At 40.5% G+C, this 16,931-nt stretch overlaps 1 protein-coding gene across 1 annotated transcript; it reads right to left on the bottom strand.

Annotated features, from left to right (window-relative positions):
- Positions 1-1,995: 1,995 nt before the first annotated feature.
- LOC309625883 (uncharacterized protein) lies at positions 1,996-14,791 on the bottom strand (the record flags this gene model as incomplete). Its single annotated transcript, XM_082385928.1, has 3 exons — positions 1,996-11,273; positions 13,949-14,421; positions 14,452-14,791. 3 exons carry the CDS (start codon positions 14,789-14,791, stop codon positions 11,100-11,102), a joined length of 987 nt encoding a protein of 328 aa, XP_082242054.1. The 3' UTR covers positions 1,996-11,099.
- Between the last annotated feature and the right edge of the window lie 2,140 nt (positions 14,792-16,931).

The following is a 16,931-nucleotide window of genomic DNA, read 5'->3' on the forward strand; positions in this document are numbered from 1 at the left end:
GCTTAATGCAACAAATGTTGATTACTTGCTCACATGACAGTGAGTGGGTGAAGGGGCGCTGACCTACATGGTCATTCAGGGACCCAGGATTCCTCCATCTTTCTCTAGGACATGAAATTCTCCACTGGATTCTCTGCATGTGGCAGAGAATGTGGACAATGTGTGAGTTTTCTTGCCAGGCCTGGATGCTGCATCCATCACTTCTGACTGCTTCGCATGGCAGGAAGTCAGTCACATGGTCTTATCTAATTGCAAGAGAAGCTAAGAAATTGCATTGAATGTGAATACAGGGAGGAAATAAAATTATTTGGTGAACACACAGCAGTCACAGTGAGCTCGTTAAAATGTAAGAATCAAATTGCTTTATTGCTGTAAATTTTCCAATGGCTTAACTTCTCATTCGGAAAAACAGCTGACTCTGTACAAGGGGTTAAGGGGTCCTACATGATCTGGCTACCATTACCTCTTTCACTTTATTTCTATTACTTTTTATTTTCACTCCTCTCCAGTCACTCTGACTTCTTTGATGGTCCTCAAATGTGCATGATCTACCTCAGGGCTTTTGTACTTGCTATTTCTTCTGCCTCCAGTAAGTTTTCTCTAAATATCTGCATGGCATTCTGCCTTATCATCTTTGTATCTTGGTTCAAATATTGCTTTCTCAGTGAGTCCATTCCTGCTCACCCAAATTAAAGTTGCAACCATCAACACCAGTACTCCTTACCTTGCTTCTTTGCTTAATTTTCTTTTCATAGCTCTTATCACATTCTATTGTACTATTTTTGTTTCTTATCTCTCTTCAGACTAGAATATAAGCTCCATTAGGATAGGGATCTCGTTTGTTGTGTTCACTGCTATATCCTCATCTCCAGGAGTAGTGCCTGGCATTTAGTAGGTACTGAATAATAATTATAATAAATATAATTATGTTAAAAATAATTATGATAATAATAATAATGATTTCTTGAATGAATGAATTCTCCATTTCCAAGGACTTTAAAATCAAGCTAGGAAGACAGACAGATAACTATATTATCTCACTACAAGACACAGATACCAAGAGTTATGGAAACAAAGAAAACTCTGATTTATTCTGCCTGGAAGTCTGGAGGCTTCACAATGAGGACAATGTTAGACCTGGGCATTGAAGAATGAATAGGTGTTTTCAGGTCTTAAGGGGCATTCTAGGAAAAAAAATAGCACAAACAAAGGCTTGGAAGCAGGAGTATTGTGACACTTGGGAAACAACTGAGGAATCGGAGGGGTCTGGAGTTGGATATGCATGTGTGTATTTAAAACGGGGATATTAGACTAAAATGTTAGGTTTGTCTAAAAGTGTTTAGTACTGTAACACATTTGGATTTTACTCTGTTGGCAGGGGAGAAACTTGGCAGTCTTTAGTAGAAGTATGATGAATCCTGGTGTGCATGTATGAAAGATAAACTTGGTGAACTGTGTAGAAGACTGAGGGTAAGTGGCAGGGAACTTAGTGAGAGACTATTCATGACAGAGCAAATGAATAGCTGACCTAAAACATTCATCAAGGGCTCATATGGACAAATCTACTCAGTCACAAGGATAGCATCTAAATTGTTTGCCTATCTCTAAATGGCAAGGGAGAGAGGTCTGCGTAAATGTGGTTAACCCTTTAGACCAGAGCGATTGTTAGGAATATTGGCTTTGTTAAACCTAAGCATTCTATACCTTCATCTATGTGAAAACTGCTTCTAATGTTTTTCATGGCCATTACAGCAAGGGTCTCAAAGCCTGAATCTCAAGCATCTTCTTGTGAAGATATTTTGTGAGCAAGAGCAGACATGGGTATTTACATTACTAAATGTTGACAAATTGTTTGGTTTTGAATTTGATCCTTGATTCATCAGGCCTACTTGGCCTCTCTCAAATGAACACCATGATCTGTGAATGATTTATGCTACACTGATTTTATTCCATGCAATAATTTAAAAATTATTACTGAATGCCCACAACATTCACTTTATAAAGTACTACAAGGCATAAAAATACGACTAATACTTAGAGAAAAGCATTCGAGTCACAGTGCCTGCTTATCATTGCCTCAGCCCATTACAAGCATCCCCATAATAAAGTGATAGCAAAAACCTGTGGGCCTTGCAAATAATACTTGTAATAGGATTGCTTCCCTGGCAGTAAAACATCTGTGCTGATTTTAACTTTTTTTTTTTTGGCCACGCTGTGTGGCATGTGGGATCTTAGTTTCCCAACCAGGGAATGAACCCGCAGCCCCTGCAGTGGAAACGTGGAGTCTTAACCACTGGACCTCCAGGGAAATCCTATATTAACTTTCTAAATCTGAGCTGAATCATTTCCAAAAGACACTCTTTTTGTTTTTGTTGTCTCTGAATGCTCTAAAATTTAGCAAGTGAAGTTGGATATAATAAGTTGTGTGTGTGTACTTATGTCCTGGCTAAGGCCCAGGACTGATATGAAGCTAGACTGCAACTCAGTGAGTACTAAGACCAAGATCATCCATGAGTTTTTAACTGACATAATACATTTATCCCTTTAGAGAGCACAAAATCTGGAAACAACCTTGTTTTGTTTTATAATGATAGATGCTATTTCTTATTAATGATTTTTCTCTATTCAACATATGTGTACATTAATAGTGAAGAAATGTAAAAACCCAGGCTTACTAGGAAACTGCATATATGAAAAATCCTCTAAAGTAAACATGATGATGAATGTTTCAAGTCCTAGCACTTGGAAAACTGGTGATCTAAAGCATCTGAGCCTGGATTGTAATCCCTCTGTGAGTTCATTTCACACTGAGTGGTAGAACTCGATAAAATATACTTGACTTAATTCTGGATGCTGATGGTATTTCATTTTTGTGGGTGTTTTTAGCTTCATGGACTTAGCCTTGTTCTAGGAGTGTAAATAACAGTCTTCTCATATCCTTTTCATCTTTTATATTTCAGCTGCAGCATCCCTTCTCAGCTTCAGTGTCAGCTTCTCATTCTTCCTCCATCTTTCCCAGCACACGCTAGGTACTCTGAACAAAGACATTTCTTTTGGAATCCTGAACTTCGCTCTTTTCATCATTGCATAATACATGGCTGCAGATACTTCTCTTTTAGATTCATTTCCCTATAATCATTAAATTGAAAAGGCTCTGTATCCTATTGGGTACTTACTTTTGGTTTTATTTGGAAGAAAGCAATATGGTTCTAAAAAGTTAAGCAAAACATGTTTTCAGTTGTTATAAGTGTTCTGAAGAAATAGGAGGGTAGAGGAGACATATTTGCATTATCTTAGTCTAAACAGATAAAAAATGCTCTCCATAGAAAAGTGAACTTGCTTATTCATTTTCTTGTTCATTTGAGGAAAAGGCTACAGTTTTATATTTTGCTTTGGGAGGACTTTTGATATTTCCAACAAAATAAGTGGTCATTGGTGTGAAAGGGTGAGCAGATGATCATTGAGGAGGCTGCTAAATCCCAGTGGGGATGATCCAAGAATCAGCCTGTTTTTTTTTAAATTTCAGATTTATTGAGGTATAACTGACACATAAAATTTTAAGATATTTAAAGTGGTGATTTGATACATGTATACATTGTGAAAGGATTCCCCTATTGAGTTAATGAACACATCCATCACCTTATATATTTCTCTCTCTCTCTCGGTGAGAACGTTTAAGTTCTATTTTCTCAGAAGATTTTGATTATACAATACAGCATTATCAACTATTGTCATCATGTTTTATATTAGATCCTCAGATCTTATCCATCTTATAGCTGAAAGTTCATACCCTTTTACCAATCTGTCCCTATTTCCCAACCCCTCTCCCCACCCAGTCCCTGGCAAATACTTTTCTATTCTGTTTCTATGAGTATGACAATTTTTAAGGCTGTTATGTCGAATGAAGAAGGTTGAAGCAAATGAACTGAAAGAGCTCTTTAAAAAAGCAAGTGATTCTGTAGACTAAGTCTTCCCCAGTAGTATTTCAATATCTAACTCTGGCCAAAAAATGTTTTGGTAGAATTTATCAGTATCAGATTTCCATTATCCATAGCTCATCCCAAGTGTTCTAATCATGAACTGCTATATTAGAACAGTGCCTGGTGTGTTGTAAGTGCTCAATAAAATATTCATTGAATGAATAATTTTGGAAGTGGCATTTATTGAGTACTTACTGTAAGCTAGGCATCATTCTAAGCATGGGAAATATGGTGGTATATAGCAGTACATGAATAAAACAGTTGGAATACAGTGGGAATTCTTGTACTTTCCCCAGTGGAATTTATAAGCCATTAAACCATAGTCATCTCCCCAAAAGTGGATGTACTGGACTCTGATAATCCTCACAAATGTGACATTTTAGAGTGCCTACACTGAGATTATTTTCAATCAATGTGGTTTGTAAACTTTTATGGAAACAATCCAAGTTAGTCCCTGGCATACAAAGGTACTTAAAGCAAATGAGATCTTTATTTTGTGTCTTAGGTGCTTGTCAGAGAGTCTGGTCTGGATTATACTATTCTTCTCTCTCAAAAGACAGATGAAGACACTTCATGTTTGAGAGTCATCATCTAAGGTTCTTCTCAACTGGTATTTCCACAGGTGGGTTGAGGGTATGCAGAGATACCAAGTCTTTGGTCTCCTGCAGTTGTAGATAGGCTTGTTCAAGGCCATTTGGAGGGACACGTGTGGGTCTGAAAAAGTCTCCAAAGATCTGGTCCAAGAGATAAGTGTATCATGAATTTTCTGGATTTTCTAATGTAATACCACCAGAAAGTTGGATTGATGCTTTAGATGACATTAATTTTCTGTAGAAATTCCCACAAAAAATTACAAAATATGTCCTAAGGTTTTGTTTTCAGAAGATTGTTATAAAAAAAAAAAGCCACATGGACTAAATATTTAGCAATATTCATTATGTTGTTAAATATTCTGAATGAGGTTACTGGCAGGAGACTTTCTCTCTCCTGAAAATAAGAAACAAATTGGTAGCAATCATTTTCTTTCTTTTCCATTTCATGAATAATTTTATTATTTTTTGTGGGAAGCCAAATGTTAAATTTTGTGCTTAACTGATGTATATCAAGAATTGAAAACTATATTTTCTTCAAATGGCTAGCATTTTTGTAACGGGAGTGTACCCTAAAGATTCCTTAAAAAATATGCTTTAAAGATTGCCATGGAAATGATAGGATTGAGAAAAATACCTATTTGGCTTTTTTCCCCCTTTGACTTGATAATGAAGCTACAAAACTCTGATATTTGCCAAGGGATAATATAAGAATGGATCTTTTCACATCTTTGAAAACATAAAAGCTGCTTGAAATATTTTCTATCCAAAAACCTTCTCGACTCCACATTTCCCACCAGGTCTTGTCCAATTTCTCTACGTCCTTCACTAGCAAACTTCTTTAAAATGGTAGTGAGCACTTTCTGTTTTCTCATTCTCTACAGAACCCCCTCCAGCAGGGCCTTCTTTCTACATCCTCCTACAGCTGTTTCTCATCCATGTCCTCCATGCTCCTAAATCTAGCGGTCAACTCCCCACCCTCATCTTACTGATGCAGCAGCAGCATTTGATATCATCAGTTGCCCCTTCCTCTTTGAAACTGTGTCTGCCTTTGGTCACCAGAATATCATTCCCTTTTTATTTGTACCTACCTTACTGGACTACTGCTTCTTTGTTGTCTTTGTTGGATCCTACTCAGCTTTAAGACCTCAAATATAGGAGTCTCTCAGGGTATCGTTGTTGGATCTTTCCTCTTCTCTGTCTATATTCACTCAACTGACTTATCTTGACCCAGAGATTTGACTCTCAAATGTTATCTGTTTTTCCCTTAAGCCCCATATTTCAAATTATAATAAAATCTTGTCAGCTCTACTTTCAAAATATATTCTAATTTTGAGCTATCAATTAAATATTTTTAGGCCAAGCCTCTATCGTCTCTCACCTGGACTGTTGCATCAGGTTTGTAATGTGTCTCCCAGCTTCTCCTCTTGCTCTGTGCTCCTCCACCCCAGTAAGAGCTTACAAATGAAATACCAAGTGCTTACCTTGGCAAGTAACGTTCTCTATGAAATGGTCTTCACCTGCTTCTCTATCTGCATCTCTGGCCAATCTTGGCCTCACTCACTTGCCTTCAGCCACTCTTGCGGCCCTGTGGCATCTCAATCATGCTAAGTGCCCTCGGCCTTGGCACACAGGGATGCTTCCGCCAGAAGCATTAATGCGCTCGCCTCATAGCTCACTCTCATTTCAGGTTTTCTATATAATGATACCTGATCCAAGAGTCCTTCCCTGAACCTTTATCAAACATATGAGCCCTGCCAGCATTTTAACTATCTGTCCTCTTACCTGCCTTTATTTTCCTTAGAGTACCTATCAACATTAATTACCTATTGATTCAGTTGACTGATCATTGCCTTTCTCCAGTAGAATGTAGGCTCCCTAAAAGCAGGGTTTACCACTCCCCCCCCCTTATTTTGCATTTATAGTCTCAGTGTTAGAAGAGTACCTGACCTGCAGCAGGTGCTCATAAATTTTTTTTTCAATGAACGAACAGAAGAAATAGTAGATGGTTTTCAGTGTATCGGTATGGAAGTATTTGATTTTCTTATTTAAAATCTATAAAATGCTGGTTGTGGCTCTACGATTAATCAACTCTATGACTCTTTACCTCTTTGTTCCTTTGCTGAGCTCATACAGGGTAATGGAAGATTCATTCTAAATGGGCTTTGCTAGAAGACTCTCTTCCTGCTTGGAGTTCTACTGGAAAACTGATCCACCGCTATCAAGAAACATGATTTTAGAGAAATTTCCTCTGCAACACCACTGAAGATCTCTCCTACTCCAACAGTGATAGATCAGGGATTGAACAAGATCAGCACCCTTTGGTCACTTCTTCACAAGGGCAGGATTTATTTTCAACTCCATCTAATTATTTTCTGGAACCTTCTTTTGTAGACTCATTACTGTGTTATTTTATGGGAGGATGCTGGGGGTAAACTGCTCTAAAGCAAGGATATATTGAAAATGTTTCCTCTGTGGCCAGATTGTCCAAATTTGACTTTGGAGTTAATATTTTTATTGGATATTTAGTGCTTATCAAAATCACTTCCAGCCAAAATAAAATGTCAATCAGAGGCATACATTATACTGCTAGAAATTCAAGATTTCATAGGATTTTTGTGATGTATGGTATGGTATGACAGAAATTATATTGAATATGCCACTTCAAATAAATCCTGAGGATGGAAAAATATAGATAATTTTTAATATTTGCTAAAAATATATTATTCTCTAGCAGTGAATGCCACCGTCAAAATACATAACTAATTTTAAGCTAGATCCCAAACGAGTAAATACATATAAAATTTCAAATGTTGGTATGCACAGTAAAAAACAAACAAAAACTAAAAGAACACTGTAGGCAGACCTGTTTTATATAAGGTGGTCATAGACAATCTTCTAAGTCTGAGATATTAGAATCAAGACCTGAAGGGGAGGAGGGAACAGCCTGCAGGTCTGTGGAAGAAGAACTTCCAGGTGAAATAATAGCAAGTGCCAAGGTGTAGAGGTGGAGACATTCTGGGTATTGTCCAGGGAAGCAATGAAGCAGATGTGTTAGGGCAGAGTGAATGGGGTCAGGAGTGGTGTTAGATGAGTTAAGGAGGGTGGTGGGGGTGTAGGTGGTGTAGGACTTTTACACCACTGTCATGACTTTGGCATTTACTTAGTGTGAGATTAGAATCCAAGACAGGGTTTCCACTGGAGGAGAAACGTGGTCAGGTTTCCTTTAAGGGAGTGACTCTGCAGCGAGGAAAATTGACTGTATAAAGAGACAATATAAAATGAGAAGGAAAAAAGGAAAACCAGTTAGCAATCTCTGTACAAAAGAGAGGTAACCTTAGCTTGGAAACAGTAGAGGTGGTCAGATTCAGGATCTATTTAGAAGCTGATAGGACTGAATGATGTTAAGTGAGAAGACAACCATGACTGAGACTTCTTGCTTGAGCAACTGGTCAGAGGGGATTGCCATTTATTGAGATACAAAACAGTGTGGGAGGAGCCACTTTCTGGTTCATTTTCAGTTAATTTTTGAATATGGTATAAGGTAAGGGACCAATCTTATTGTTTTGTGGATATCCAGTTTTCTCAGCACCATTTGCGGGAAAGACTGTCCTTTCTCCATTGAATGGTCTTGGAAGTCTTGTCGACGCCATTTGACCACATTTATTTCTTGGCTCTCTATTCTGTGCCATTGGAGTGTATGTCTGTCTTTATGCCAGTACCACACTGTTTTGATTACTGTCGCTTTTTAGTAAGTTTTGAAATCAGGAAGTGTGAGAACTCCAATCTTGTTCTTCTTTTTCAAAATCGTTGTTTATATGTGCACAACACTGTGTAAATTTTATATATATATCTGTATATATAACATTATATCTAACACTGTGTAGGTTTAAGGTGTACACCATGATGATCTGATACATGTATATACTGTGAAATGATTACTTCAGTATGGTTAGTTCATATAATTTGATGCTATTTTATTTATTTATTTTTGGTATTATTTATTTATTTATTTTGATCCTTTCAGGATCTTAGTTCCCTGACCAGGGATCAAACCCAGGCCCCGGCAGTGGAAGCTCAGAGTCCTAACCACTGGACCACCAGGGAATTCCCAATGTTATTTTAAATATGAATTCTTTTCTTAATTTCCTTTTGAGGTTGTTCATTGTTATTAAATAGAAATAAACTAATTTTTGGTGAATCCTTCCCCGCCCCTCATATAATTATCTCTTAATATCCTGTGAAAGTAGTGTTCTGAAGAGCACAGTTTGAAAAATACTGCCCAAAGGGATATCCTAATTTTTATTGTTGTTGCAGAGACTTTCTTTGAACCTATTTGCTTTTTCACATTATTTGGAGAACTTTCCTTATGTAATTTTTAACATTTATGATGAATCATGTTCTTATTTATTTTGAAGGAAAAAACCGTACAGAATTTTAATAATGCCCATAGTCCAATGAAAGTTAATTTATCCATCTACCAGAACTCCCTGTTTATTTACATTTCACTAATTCAAGGGATGAAGTTCAAATTTAAATTCTATTGCATGTGAACTATATGACTTTGGGCATCCTGCTTCATGATTCTGAGCTTAAGCTTTCTAAACCTGTAAGACAGAGTAACAGCATCAGGCTTATTTTTGTTATAATCAAAAAATATACATATGTGTTTGTCACTTTAGATGTTTCCGGTTGGGGAATGAAGAATGTGGATTGTATTTAGACTTTGATCTTGGTTCTTTATGTTCTAAGTTATGGTATTAAACTTTTAAAAACTTGCTTTATACCCTAAAAAATAAAGACGTATATGCAGATCATATGGTCTAATAATACCATTCATTCATTTCTGTTATTTAGGCTTGAGAGTGTTACTAGACTTATTAATTTCTCTGATACGGTCTGACAAACTGATGTTTGAAAGCACAAAAGTGAGTGGTACTTTCTGAGGTGGGGGAGTTAGATGAGACATTTCTAAACATGATTTCTAGGAAACACTGTTTGAACAAACTAGTAAGTGAAAAAGAGTCAGGTCCTTGCTTTGTGGTAGCAATATTCCCTTCTCTTCATTATAAAATGCAATCATTTAATTTTATTTATTTATTTTGGCTGCACCACGTGGCTTGCAGGATCTTAGTACAGTACCCTGACCAGGGACTGAGCCCGGGACCCCTGCAGCTCAAGTGCAGAGTCCTAACCACTGGACCACCAGGGAATTCCCCACAATCATTTTAATATAGCCCAACATACTGTGTAAGAATAAACTCATTAATAAGGATAAAACACCACTGAAATCACTGACTGAAGAGGCTTTACCTGAGATCTTTTATTTCCCTTATTCAAAATTGTAGATTTGCCCCCAAAGATTGTAATTATTCTTGTCTTTAATCTCAGTTCTCTGGAGAAGTTTAAACTAACTTATCACTAGCCTCAGAAGTGGCATTGCTGTTATCTCCATGGTGATAACATGCTTTCTGCTAGACAGAATACAGTTGCTGTTATTTCTCAAAGGGCTTACTTCCCAAGCAGGAAAGTCCATTCTAGTGTAAAAGATTCTAAAGGAGAAATGTCAGCAGTATGCGGTTTCTTATTTCTTAACTCTGGTTGGAGGTAGGAAGAAGAGGAAAGAGATTCTGGTTCCCTGAGAAGTCACTGTTATCAGAAGTGATGCATGTGTCCAGGTGCCGTCCCTGTGTTTCCGAGGTGCCTGGTGTCCTGCAGGCAGCTCTGTCCCTTGCTCAGGCTCAGTGAGATGGCAGGATTCCATATCATCGCTTCATCCCACCCGCCAAAACTCTCAGTCCCAGAAGGGTCCCCACAGTCGGTTGTCTCTCTGTCAAAACCACAAATGCTCAAGGATCCATTCATCCTTTCCTTCTTTTATTTGTTGACTTACTCACTTGCTCATCAACATGTATGTACTGAGCACAACGTGTAGGGCATTTCTGGGAATACAGAGATGCAAAAAAATTATGTCTTCAAGGGAATCTCAGTCTATTGATCTGATAAACAAATAGGTAATTCAACTCCAATATGATTATTGTCAGAGCACAGAGGAAGGACACCTTATCCATGAGGTGGAGGGAGAAGGTTACACTTGAGATTAAAAGATAAATGCACTTTTTCCAATTTAAGGAGTAAAGTTTGAAATTCCAGGCACAGGGGACATCTCACGCGAAAGCACAGGGCCATGGCACCAGGCAGTTCGCTACGGTTGCTGGAGGATGGACGATGCTCCGGCTGTTTACACTGAGTCTCTGCTGCAGGTGGCCAGGCTGCTGCCTGGTTCTAGTCTATGAAGGAACAGGTGCTTCCTCTTCCCCATCTCCAGGGCACTAGCGCCCAGTGGCAGCTGGGAATTGAGCCTGATGTCTTGGCATATGGCAGGGTTGGGTGGTTCCTGTCCAGCTCCACTTTCAGAAAGTGGCCATTATCTTGCCCTTGATCACCTTATATGCATCTCCTGGAGTGATCAGACTTTTTACTATGACTTTCTTGGCCTCTGCCTCACTTGATGATCTGCATGTCTCTTTCAACAACTCACTGAGATAAAATCTTTACCGCTGATGGGGCTAGCTAAGCCTTCTCCCCACATCTGCAGCTCTGCGATTACTCCCTGCAGGCCTCCTGTGAGGCTGCATATCCTCCTTATCTTCCCATAATGGCCAGTTGGTGGACAGTCCCCTCTTTCAACTTCCATCTGGGTCTTCACAGGGATAGAAAAAGAGATTGTTCCAGAAATAAGTTAGAGTTCAACACTTTTAAGAGAGTAGAGGACATAAAGGGAGTATAAATGGCCAATAGGAAAATAAAACAGTAAACAGTAGCAAAGAAGAGAAAATAAACACTAAAAATAGTAGAGTGGTATAGTCTTTATATATATTATTGAAATACATATAATTAAAGTGGTGGCTCCAAAGCCTTCTAGGAAGGGATGTGGCTACATTGGTTGTCTGGACAGGTGGATAGCAATTATGGCTTAGAACATGTATTTTACGATAATGGTTTTAAAAACATTCCATATCTATTAATTCTTTACACAAACCCTCCACCATAAGAGTCCTCAAGTATAAAAATAATTTTGGCTTTATCTGTCATTTACCTTTATGGTGCAATCTGATACTCTAGCAAATTAGGGATGTCCTGAAAAGAGCTGCTGAGGGTATGATGTGGGAAGACACTGGGAGGGGCTTGCTGGGAGGAGGAAGTGTTGTGTCTCCATCCCTGAGGCTTCAGATTAGAGAGAATGCAGACATTCTTTAGGTGGCTTGCTGGGACTTGTTGAGGTGGAACTTTTCCCCAGTGTTCTGCAGGGGCTGGGGACAAGGCACTGACGGAACCCCAAGGTGCTGGCTTCACAATACACAAACTTCTAATCCATTTGCTCAAATACAATCCAAGTAATGGAAAGAAAAATAAAATCAGACAATCTAGTCATTGGACAGCAATAAGTTAAAGTAGTCACAATGTCGCCACTGGAGTCACAGCCTCACACCTTTGACAGGGATTAGTGTTAAGATTTCTAGGTGAAATCCCGGCCACTGGGAATTCCCTACGGGACACCAAGACAGCTGCTAGGGCTCACAGTCGCCATGTTTGCTCTAATATATTCCTCTTGCTCCAAAGACAAAACTTGGGTAATCAGCTAGTGAATTTTGTGCAATTTTTCATGAGTTTCCCAGCAGTTTCCCCCTCTTTTTTTTTTTTTTGTCAGTTACCAGATGCTAATATGCTAATATGATGATGTTGGCTTAGATGGGGATCATAAATATTCAAATCAGTTCCATGAGTGCTTGTTATGTGCTTGGCTGTGGCTCCGATAAAAGATGAGTAAAACACAGTCCTGATCCTCGGAAAAGCAGGCTAATTGTTTGAGAGGAATGCTAAAAATGAGGTATGATGTTGTCTCACATTTATATCAGAATTATATCCTGAAATACTGAAATTCAGGGCAGTGTATGACAAAGGACCCAAATGAGCATCCCAGATAAGGAATTTTAGTATTTATGTATGGGTAGCAGGTCACATTAGCGTGGATTCACAGTAATACAGGAAGTTTTGGTGAGCTAGTTGTGTCAACAAGAACAGAAATGATCAGGGGAAAAAAAAGCTAACAGGTAGCACTTGTTTGGGTTTTTTTCTTTTTTTTTCTTTTTTTTTTTTCAACTCTGGTCCTGCGCCTCATCCCGTGTCCCCATCTCAATGACACTGCCTGCGGTCACCCAAGCTAAGAAATGAAATCAGCCCCATCTCTCCTTTCCCCACGTCCACTTTAACTCCTATTAATTCTAGCTCAATAATATGCCATATCCCTCCCTCCCCTCTAATCCCTCAAGGCTTCTTTGTGGCCTTGGAACCTTTACCCTGGCTTCCAGGGTCCTCAGTGGTCTGTCTCCTGCCAACGTCCTTGCTTGTTGTCCCTACCTTCCACCCCAGAGGACATCTGCAAGCTCTAACAAGTCTGGCATGCAGGTTCAGGGGTTCTCTCCATAGGTCCCCAACCCCAACTCTCTTGACCTTAAGACCAGCTTAAATGCCACCTCTGAGAAGAGCCTCTCTAAACTCCAAGATTGCACTGAAGACCTCTCCTATCCAACAACTCCCCCATTAGAGTTCCAATGACAAGGGACTGCACTTGCCTGTGTACTTGTCCCCACTGTGCCATTCACTGGCTGTCAGTACCTATTTACTCACCTGCAGAAATGGAGGTAAAAGAGTTACCTAACTTTGGGATGCTTTGAGGATGAAAATGAGCTAATAATAATGTAGCACTCAAGTTCTTTAACCTAGTGCTAAAGTTTCCACTATTGCTTCTCTTTACTAGACCGAGTTCCATGAGGTTCATGCCGGCTCACTCAAAGCTCTGCAGAATGCACTGCCTGTTGATCACGAACGCGCTAAATTTATGGACCCTTCTAGGTCTGAGGTCATGAAGACATAACCAAGGGCCAAGCGTGTAATGACTCCACACACACACACAAAATCAGTTCCTGGAACACTTTTGGGCTTATAGCCCCACTTGACTCCATGACAATTCACCTAAATCACCTAAGCCTGGGGAGACTCCCAACTTTCCTCCTAATTCACACCCCACCCACCTCATTCACAGGCACGGGTGGGGTGAGGATATAATACTTTATTCACTCTAACACGGGCCGAGGAGATGTAATGAGGGGAAGGTGGGCGCGTTTCCAGGGACCCCGGTAGGGGATCCTCCCTGTCTCCCAGTTCCAGGGCAGCCAGGGCCGCCGTCCCACCCTGAGACGCAGGTGGCGGAGCGGGGAGTTGTCCAGGTTAACGCAGCCCCAGGTCGGGATACCAGCACGTCCCTCCCCAGTTCGCACCCTGCGGAGACAAGAATGGCGGTTCAACTGCACTCACAATCTGGACAGCGCTCGGTGGCAGTGGCTCCGGCGGGTAGCTTGAAGTCACGGCCGCCGCCCGCGCAGATATATAGAGACGGTGCGTGTGCGCGCAACGGTGGCAGACGAAGTGCGAGCTGAGGCGGAAGCGCTGGCGGCACTCGGCACGTGGGTAGGGCCGCTCGCCTGTGTGCGTGCACGCATCCTCTGCCAGGTTGGAGCGGTGGCCGAAGCCGCGGCCGCCCACAGCGCAGCAGCGCGTCTTCTCGCCCGTGTGCACGCGCCGGTGCTTGGCCAGCGCCGAGCTCTGGGTGAAGCGCGTGCCGCAATCGGCGCATGCGTACGGCCACTCGCCCGTGTGCACGCGCAGGTGCTGTGCATAGTTGGAGCTCTGCGCGAAGCGGCGGCTGCGTTGTGCGCATGCGTACGGCTTTTCGCCCGTGTGGCGACGGCGGTGCTGCCGCAGGTTCGAGGCGGCTGAGAAGTGTTTGTCTCATTCCGGGCGTTCGTAAGGCCGCTCGCCCGTATGCGCGCGGCTGTGTTTGGTCAGCGCCGACTTCTGCGAGAAGCGCCGGCTGCACTCGGTGCACGCAAAGGGCCGCTCGCCCGTGTCTATGCGGGCGTGCTTGGCCAATGTGGAGCGGCGCGCAGAGGCAAGGCCGCAGTCCCAGCATGCATGTGGGCGCGCCGGGTACGCTGACGGCGCTGGCGCCTCGCTCGGGACCTCTTTGTTGTCCATGGGGATCTTGAGTTTCACCACTTCATACTTCTCTTCACCCTCATCCTCCTCACCCTTCACCAGCAGCACCATCTCTTCTTGCATCCTTTCCTCCTCCTCCTCTGTCTGCTGTTCACCGGGCATCTTGGTGTCCAGCCGCAGGTTTGGGCGCTCGCGCTGCCCCAGGCCAGGGCGCCGGGCCCATGTAGCACTTGTGATGTGGCAGACACTTTTCTAAGTTCTTTACTTTGGGGACTTAACGTGGTGGTTCAGTGTAAGACTCCACGCTCCCAATGCAGGGGGCACAGGTTCGATCTCTGGTCGGGGAAGTAAGATCCTGCATGCCACACGAGGCAGCCAAAAGATAAATAAGTAAAACAAGTTCTTCATTACATTACTCATTTATTCCTTGCAAAAACTATGGGGTATGTACTGTTATAATCATCCATGACGGTAGTCTCTGCTCTTAACTGCTAAATCCCATTGCCTCTCTCTCCAATGGGTACAAGGCGTGTTTATGAAGAAATTTAGATAGCATTTGGAAATTCTATATTGAATGTGAAGAGAGACAGTGCCATCTCTATCCCGTGGGTAGCATTTAATTGTTTCTTCAACATAGCATATTGTTTGAGTTAAGGATAGATAATATACTTTCAAAATAGAATGATGACAGATAAATTTTAAAATTTTCTTCCTTGATTTGCTTTTAAAAGAGCAGAGATAACGTCCATATATTTATTCAAATGCCTCTAAAATGATAGTTTATATTTTCCAGATATAAATTTTGTATTTTGAGATGTCGATTTATCAGACCTACTATTTGCAATTGTAAACGTAAGTGATTGATTCATACTATATACAGACTCCAAAGGAGGACTCTTCTACATATTAGATTAATTGATTGTAGGTTTTGTAGCAAAACCCACACATTTTCCTTTATACGGTGGGCAATTTGCCGAACAGCTTTTGGGTAACTTACTAATGTGCCAATAACCTGTTTTCAGCTTCACTGTGATGAGTCCTCAGTCCTTATGTCTGAAGACAGAAAAAGACCCATAGAGAAGAGTATATCACTTCTCCAGTTCTTAGTATTTAAGTGGTGAATTATACTTCTAAAGAGAGAACAATCTCATATTTGGCATCTGTTATTAAATATGTGGTTTCCATCTTCTTTGGGGGTAAATTTTTAAGTTGTTTCATAAAAATTCTAACACTTGTATTAGTAACTAATCAACACTGATAGAAGTGTAGAGCATTTTAATTAATATCATATCTGACTGGACTTGTTCTGAGTTTAATGATGGGAGAGAGAAAATATTAATGACCTCAAAATGAATGTATGAAAACATTTTATTGGTCTTGTCCCAATTATAATTTCTTTTAACTTGGTTTTTAGTTTGAAGCATTTTTTTTCAAACAAGGAAGATACAGCAAGGATATATTTATTTATTTCAACACGGATTGGTTGATTTTAATTAATTTTTAAAGAAGTACAGAAAATGGTCTTATTAATGTGTAATGGAATATGATAGCTCTTATTTTAAATTTTTATTTGAATTTTTCATTTGTTGCATTGAGATGTTTTGGACACATTGAATATTCCAGTGCAAAGTTTCAAGTTCTTTCTTTATGGTTATTTGCAAAGAAGGACAAGAATATTAAAGACTCTTTTTTATTTTTTTAAATTAATTAATTAATTAATTAATTTATGGCTGTGTTGGGTCCCCGTTTCTGCGCGAGGGCTTTCTCTAGTTGCAGCGAGCGGGGGCCACTCCTCATCGCGATGCGCGGGCCTCTCACTATCGTGGCCTCTTGTTGCGGAGCACAGGCTCCAGACGCGCAGGCTCAGTAGTTGTGGCTCACGGGCCTAGTTTCTCCGCGGCTTGTGGGATCTTCCCAGACCAGGGCTCAAACCCGTGTACCCTGCATTGGCAGGCAGATTCTCAACCACTGCACCATCAGGGAAGCCCTAAAGACTCTTGATGAAAGAGGCTGATCTTTCAGGAAAAAGCCTCTTCATTCAAGGGCTTTCCAAAATTTGCTTTGGGAGTACTGTTTGTCATTTAACTCTTGCTTGTGTTACCTTACTTGTACAATCAAATTATTTCATTTCCTTGCAGGGATATGTGTCTTAATACACCATTTGTAAAAAGATTTAGAATTTATGGGTGAAAGATTTTAGTGAATCTATGACATGCAGACAGAACAGACAAAGTGAACTTCAGAATTGCTGGGACATAAAACACCAGACTGATTATTTGTAGAGTCTAAAGTCACTAGAATT

The sequence above is a fragment of the Balaenoptera borealis genome (genome assembly GCF_965194805.1).
Source record: "Balaenoptera borealis genome assembly, chromosome: 3".
NCBI classification, from domain to species: Eukaryota; Metazoa; Chordata; class Mammalia; order Artiodactyla; family Balaenopteridae; genus Balaenoptera; species Balaenoptera borealis.